The following is a 6,733-nucleotide window of genomic DNA, read 5'->3' as shown; positions in this document are numbered from 1 at the left end:
TGTTTTAAATTGGTCCAGGATTCTGCTTCCTCTCATTCCTGTTTTCACAGCCGTTCAGTGTCAGTATCCAGAGGAGCTTGATTGAGTGCTTGAGAATCTATTGTCTTTGGTAACACATATCATGCTTTCTTATATCTACTAAACAGCAGTACGGATATTTACCTTTGACATTTTCTCTTTTTTGTGCTACATTTTTCATTTCAATGAGTCAGAGATTTCAGTACCTCTTTGTTGCTGCAATGGTTCTGTTAAAAGGAACTGCAACATGACACATGCAAAATAAATGTATGCGTAATTTAAGTTTTGAAAGGTGCATTTCCTAAAAATGTCATTTGAATAAACTAAACATATTTCTTTAAGTTGGAAGCATGTGTTTTGGGATTTCCAGCATGCTCAGCACTGGTGCCTTTCTTCATCATTTCAGAATAGAATGAAATTGCCTCATTCAGAAGGATTTATATTTTGTTTTACTGTTATAATTTTATACATTTGCCAGATACTTTTATTCAAAGTGTACCATGTTCTATACTGTTTGAGCTATACAGTAACTTATATTTCTATTAACCCTGTAAATACTGACATGAAATAATAATGAGAAAAATCAAATTTTCTGAAATGCAACAGTTTATTGAACCTTCAGAGATATTTTTTATTCATATATATATATATATATATATATATATATATATATATATATATATATATATATATATATATATATATATATATATATATATATAATATATATAATAGGAGGCTCATTTAGTGCGAATATGGAGCACATAATCAGAGGGGGAAAAACAGAGTTGTATTCATTTTTTGAAGTTGTAAATAAAACAAATATTATTGTAGTATGTTTTACAAGAAAATATTATTTCAGTTTTTATACTTTTTTTTTTATTATTATTATTATATAATCAGTAAAGATTCACAGTTAAAAGATATATGAAACACAAGGCAGTTTTACAGTTATACTAAAAGGCCTTTTGCCTGCAAAAAAATAAACTATTATTCAGATGACAGAAGGAATGTAGTAGCTTGTGTGCAACATGTTTGTTTGATGATAAATTTAGAGGCATTAGAAATGTGCATGTGTGTGTGTGTGTGTGTGTGTGTGTGTGTGTGTGTGTGTGTGTGTGTGTGTGTGTGTGTGTGTGTGTGTGTGTGTGTGCGTGCACGTGTTTTTGTGACATATCAGGAAACAACTTTGTATAATGACATGGGTATGACACAGGTATTACAAGGCGAGGGTGACTTATGAGGACATAACCCATGTCCCCATTTTTCAAAACGAAATTGAAGACGAAATTGAAGAAAAAGTTCCTAGGAAGAGAAGAATATTGAGAAATCATAATTGCACAATAAACTTTCGCATGTTGTGTGGGAGGGACTGTCTTTAAAAGGGAGAGTGCAGGCTGCTGTTAGGCTCACAAGCAACTGACTACAGCCTTTTGATCACTTCACTGGTATTGCTCTGCACAAAACTGGCTCAGAAAGATGAAACTCACAGAATCAGCTTTCATGCTTTTGATCTGCACAGCTGCACTGCTGTCCACAACAGAGGGTAAGCAGATGTTCATGTATCATGTTTTTTTTTTACATTTTTGATGAATATTTCATGCTAATCTTACAGGAACTCTCTCTCTCTCTCACTGCAGGTAGACGCCTACATCTACGATGCAAATGCCCTCAAATACATTCAGGGCCAGCAATTCCTGCTGAAAAAATACTCTCATTGAGGGTTTTTCCTGCTGGACCACACTGCAAAAATGATGAGATCATGTGCGTGTGAAACACTTTACATACAGACATCTAAAGTGCACTACCAGTCAAACCATTCTTTTTTTACAGCTTCAAGAAAGAAAAAAAAAAAAAAAAAAAAAGAGCTATTTGTTAACCAAAAAAAAAAAAACTATAAAAAATTTTAACAAAACAACAACAAAGTTTTTAACAAAATAACAAAGTATTTTAACAAAATAACAAAGTTGTCACCTTGTCCCACGGTGCATCCTATACTTAAACGTCATAGTTCACATGTGTGATGAACACTTGCTGATGCTTTTTTCAAATTTCAGTGAATCTTCTAGATTAAAAGGTCTTTGCGATCAAGAGAGTGTACACAAATGTGACTGTTAGTGTGATGCTTCATGGATGGTTAAACCTAAATGAATGAAATTTGGTCATTTTTCACCGTCAGCCTGTATAACTTGTATCTTCACCAATGGAGAGGTTTAGCAGAATGCCTGAGCTGTTTTTTAAAGTTTTTTTTTTTTTTTAATTTAATCATAAACGTCTTGCTTTTTGCTTGGCAGTCATGGTCACCATTGAGTTTTATTGTATAGAAAAGAGTAGCTTGGACATTCTGCAAAGTAACTTATTTTATGTTCCTCAGAAGAAAGTCACACAAATTTAGCAGCACTTCAGGGCGAGTAAATTATTTCTATTTTTAGGTAAACTGTTCAGTTAGAATGATGCAGTCAGAATGTGACTCATGTGTATCATTTTATGCATTGGTTAAGAGTCATTCTATCAATTTTAAAGAATTACATAATTTGTTACTTACAGTGCCAAAATGAAGAAAGGACAGACGTGTCTTGATCCTACTAAAGACTGGGTGATTTCTCTCAACGAAGAGTAAGTTCTTGTTTATGATGACTCTAATTATATCCATCTTAAAATGATTCATAAGCATGATTTGAATTGTATATTAAATGTTTTCACTGCAGCACTTTGGTGCACCTTTATTCTTCAGACACTAACATGTATCTCTTCATGTTTGCAGAATCAACAAGAGGAACATCAAGAGCCAACAATGAATGAATAACAGTGTTCAAAGAGCGACTGAAGATACTGATTCAACTATTACTGCAATATAGAATTTCTAATTTTTTCATCTCTGAGTGATACATGAAGTATTGATTGTAAAAAAAAAAAATGTTCTCTCACTACCACCTGTTTATTTAAGGTCTTCATTAATTTTATTTAATTATATTTATTGTAATTGTGTTACTGAATTGTTATTTTCTATACTCGTATAGCTTTGTATTGTTTTTTAAATGAAGGCACACTTTAAATAAAAAGTGTCATAATGGATATTTTAGTTGGTCTTCATTGTGCCTTTTTGTCATCTCACAAAGCATTACAACATTACAGTATCATTCCCAGAGCTGTTCAAAATTAAGTGAATTTCACAGGGAAAAAAAAAATATATATATATATATATTCTTTCTTCTGGAGAACCCAAAGTTATATATTGATTTCATAAAAAAAAAAAAAAAAAATGTGTACCACAACCTGAAGGGGGGCATTTGTCATTCAAAAATGTAGTTGCCTTTTAAAATATGCTATCAATCAGACAACAGGAGGCATGTAGTACATGCTAATTTTGAACATGTTGATGATTTAGAGGCCTTAAAAATGTATGCATCAAATATAACACAGTAGGCTTTAGGCCCAAAAATTATATTTAAATGACTGAGTGCTTCTATCCTAACAATCTTTAGCAAATCCACTGATGCATTTATTTATTTATTTTCCTCAAAAAGCACTTTTTTTTTGATTATACAAACTACAGGTTTGTTTGTGTGTGACTTCGATCTACAATAATGAATAAAGACCTGTGAAAGTTGCGCCAGTCAAAGAGCGGACGGTTTCTGGCCAGCATACAGTTTATCTGAGATAATCTGTGATTGCTCTGGGCTGCTTAAGTCTGAGCTTATTAAGTGGGTGTGAATAAACTTTGCACATTCATGCTTGTTTAGGTGTGGTAAATAATTTATTAAAATAATTTTTTATATTCTCGTGCTGAGTTTAACTGTATCATCTCTGTTTATTTCTTTTAAATCTCTTTCTGTACTTTCTGCTCATTTCATTTCAGCTCTAGCTTGTGTGCTCACCTATCTCAAATTACTTGCATTACTTGCAAATTACTCCTATTTTTAAGTCGCTTTTGAATCTCACAACAAATCATGTACTTAATCCTTGCCATTTGTTTCCTGTTCTTTCCTATTCAAATCTTTTTCTATACTTTACTGCATTTCACTTCTGCTCCAGCTTGTGTAAAATATTTCATTTAGAGCTTTATCTTCTTACATTTTTGTCAATTTTTGTACATACAAGTACATTGTCCAAGTACAGTGTGTACATTATCCCTGTGATTGTGCATCATCCCCTTTCACTTAAAATATTAAAATTTCACTACAGGTTTGCATTGTAAAACCAAAATTTACTAAATGAAAGGAGTTCATTTCACTCAAATATTACTGAAAGTTATTTGTACTTGATAGAAAAAAGTTACATGAACTCAAAATAATTATATATCAAGCTGAATATAACACTGAAAGAGTTGCAGCATCAGCTTTGCGTCAGACTGTATAAGGAGATTAAATGTTGAAATTAAGTGTTATTTTGTGTGTTTTTGAACAAGAGTAATATAGGGATAGGATGGGCTGCAAAACTTTAAGAATATACTGTATAGGCTTCTTGTTGCTTAAATGTGTACAGTTAAGCATATAGTGATAGTCTCTATTTAAGTCTGTTAACTGCAAAAGATATGAGTTAATATGTCCATGCAATGAATTGTGTTAGCTAGGTCAGTATTTCAATTAAGTTGCAATTAACATGTTTGTGTAGTTGCGAATCAATATTTAAAATGAACTTAATCTTTGAGTTCTGCCAATTTATTAGGTTTTACAGTATGCATGTTCACTTCAGAAACTATTGTTTTTCTTACAATGTACATAAAGCTATTGTTCTTATTATATATTTCAGTTGATTATAAAATAGCATTATAATGCAATGTAAACTATTATCATTTAAAGCCTATTACACTTGCAAATAAAATTGTGACTTCCCAAATCAGCACGTGTATTTCTATTGATCAGCTTTGATAGATCAGTTGTGCTTAAACATCTAGGAACAGTTTTATGGGTGGATGGTATTTTTCTACCTTTAAGATTTCTTTGCTTCAAACATAGTTTCTCATATTTGCAGCATGAGAGGCTCGTCAGCTTAATGAGTTTTGCATTTGGCTTTTTGCTGTAAACACCAGAGGACTGTCTCAGCAAGTGTTTGCAGCTTTCAACATGTTCAACTAGCATCTCACCAGATTTGCATATACTGTTTCAATCCATCTATATTCAAGTTTGTGTAGTCGTCTTTGCAGTAACAGTGCTTTTCTAGCGCCATATTATCGGCTTTTCATCAATTCACAAACAAAATGGAAGGCCTGCCTTATGCTTAAAAACATGCATTATATTAAAAAGGTTCCCCTTGGGTTCTTTCACTGGAATCTGGGTTCACTGAAGGAGGACCTGTTGCACAATTGGTTTTGATATGTGTGATGTCAGCAGTGGGGTTCTTTAAAAGAGAAAGTCCCACCAAAGTATACACAAAGTCCATTTCTTGAAGAAACAACTGCATGTCAGAACTTTACTGTTCATGTGCATATGCATTAATTTTCACAATGAGGAAGTTCACCACATCAGCCTTTGTTCTTCTGACCTGCATGATGCTGCTGTCCATAACAGAAGGTAAGCAGAGTGACTTTGTGAAAATAATTGACAATATCCATTGTTTTTGATAGTATTCTAATGTATTTGTTATTATTTAAAGGTTTAAAAAATGCTAGTATGTGTTGATTATTATATTATTTTATTTTTTGTAAGATCTTACAAAGAGGCTAATTCTCTTATTTCTCTCTTGTTTCATTTAGACATCTCTGCCAGACCACCAATCCAACAGCTACGCTGCCAGTGTGTTAAAACCTATTCGGGAAAACCAATTAACCCAAAACTAATACAGAAAGTACAAATGATTTCTGCTGGACCACAATGCAGAAACGTGGAGATCATGTGAGTGTTGCATAAACCAAAGATCAATGCAATGCAGATGTTTTAATGCATGGTGGATTCAAATTAAAAGCATGTGATGAGAGTGCAAACTTTCTTTGTCTCACACAGTGCCACTCTGAAAAATGGACTGACGTGCCTCAATCCCACTGACGAGTGGGTGAAAAATATCCTCGAAGCATGATTCCCCATCTGTGTTTGCATGCAGTAGTTTAGAAGTTTTCTTGCTATATTTTGTAACTCACATTTTTCTTCTGCATATGTCTGCAGAGCTGTTAGATGCAGACATTGTATCATCCCCATTGCAAACTGTTTGAACGCAGATGATTTGCTTACTAAACACATTCTGACAAAGCAGATTTAAAATTTGCATAAAAAATATATTGTCATTTTAGCCGAAAGAAACACTGCTCACTAACACTTTGCATGAACATGGTACATTTTGCAATGTAGAAAACATAAAAATAAAGTTTGTTGTTGTTGTATTTCAACAATCTTCAGAAAAAGTTATTTTTCCACTTCACTAAATATGTGTCACGGTGCACACATGAGGAACACGGGAATGAAGGAGATGAGAAATAAACAAATCAAAAAGGGTTTTATTAACAACGGACCACTGCGGGAATCACAGGACTGGAGACATCAGGAAGACAGAGATGACATATAACAGCTGACAAAGGAACTCAAACCAGGGAACACTATTTAAACACATGACCGGATAATGGGATGACAAGACACACCTGGGATCAATTGAAAGGAAACGGGGAACACCTGGAATCAAATTAACACAAACAACGGGAGACAGAAACTGGGTCACGGAGCACATGTGGAGCAAAAACACAGACAAAACACAGGACAGAGTCTGACAATATGATACGAACTGT

At 33.4% G+C, this 6,733-nt stretch overlaps 2 protein-coding genes across 2 annotated transcripts; both read left to right on the top strand.

Moving 5' to 3' along the window:
* Positions 1–1,407: 1,407 nt before the first annotated feature.
* LOC109045365 (interleukin-8-like) lies at positions 1,408–3,093 on the top strand. The gene is made up of 4 exons (XM_019063227.2): positions 1,408–1,564; positions 1,659–1,782; positions 2,566–2,634; positions 2,783–3,093. The coding sequence occupies exons 1-4, from the start codon at positions 1,498–1,500 to the stop codon at positions 2,814–2,816; spliced, it is 294 nt and encodes a 97-aa protein (XP_018918772.1). The 5' UTR covers positions 1,408–1,497; the 3' UTR covers positions 2,817–3,093.
* A 2,277-nt stretch (positions 3,094–5,370) lies between these two features.
* LOC109045364 (interleukin-8-like) lies at positions 5,371–6,340 on the top strand. Its single transcript, XM_019063226.2, has 3 exons — positions 5,371–5,531; positions 5,714–5,852; positions 5,961–6,340. Exons 1-3 carry the CDS (start codon positions 5,420–5,422, stop codon positions 6,031–6,033), a joined length of 324 nt encoding a protein of 107 aa, XP_018918771.1. The 5' UTR covers positions 5,371–5,419; the 3' UTR covers positions 6,034–6,340.
* Positions 6,341–6,733: the final 393 nt, after the last annotated feature.

Source organism: Cyprinus carpio, chromosome A7 (assembly GCF_018340385.1).
Source record: "Cyprinus carpio isolate SPL01 chromosome A7, ASM1834038v1, whole genome shotgun sequence".
NCBI classification, from domain to species: Eukaryota; Metazoa; Chordata; class Actinopteri; order Cypriniformes; family Cyprinidae; genus Cyprinus; species Cyprinus carpio.
Note: the sequence above shows the minus strand (reverse complement) of the source record. Positions and strands in the feature narration are given on the sequence as shown.

Bases quoted from the DNA above. Each gene is read 5' to 3' on its own strand.
- LOC109045365 (XM_019063227.2), top strand. From the start codon at position 1,498: ATGAAACTCACAGAATCAGCTTTCATGCTTTTGATCTGCACAGCTGCA. The intron at 1,783-2,565 runs GTGCGTGTGAAA...TGTTACTTACAG, and splicing joins TGCAAAAATGATGAGATCAT to TGCCAAAATGAAGAAAGGAC. The intron at 2,635-2,782 runs GTAAGTTCTTGT...TCATGTTTGCAG, and splicing joins GTGATTTCTCTCAACGAAGA to AATCAACAAGAGGAACATCA.
- LOC109045364 (XM_019063226.2), top strand. From the start codon at position 5,420: ATGTCAGAACTTTACTGTTCATGTGCATATGCATTAATTTTCACAATG. The intron at 5,532-5,713 runs GTAAGCAGAGTG...TGTTTCATTTAG, and splicing joins GCTGCTGTCCATAACAGAAG to ACATCTCTGCCAGACCACCA. The intron at 5,853-5,960 runs GTGAGTGTTGCA...TGTCTCACACAG, and splicing joins TGCAGAAACGTGGAGATCAT to TGCCACTCTGAAAAATGGAC.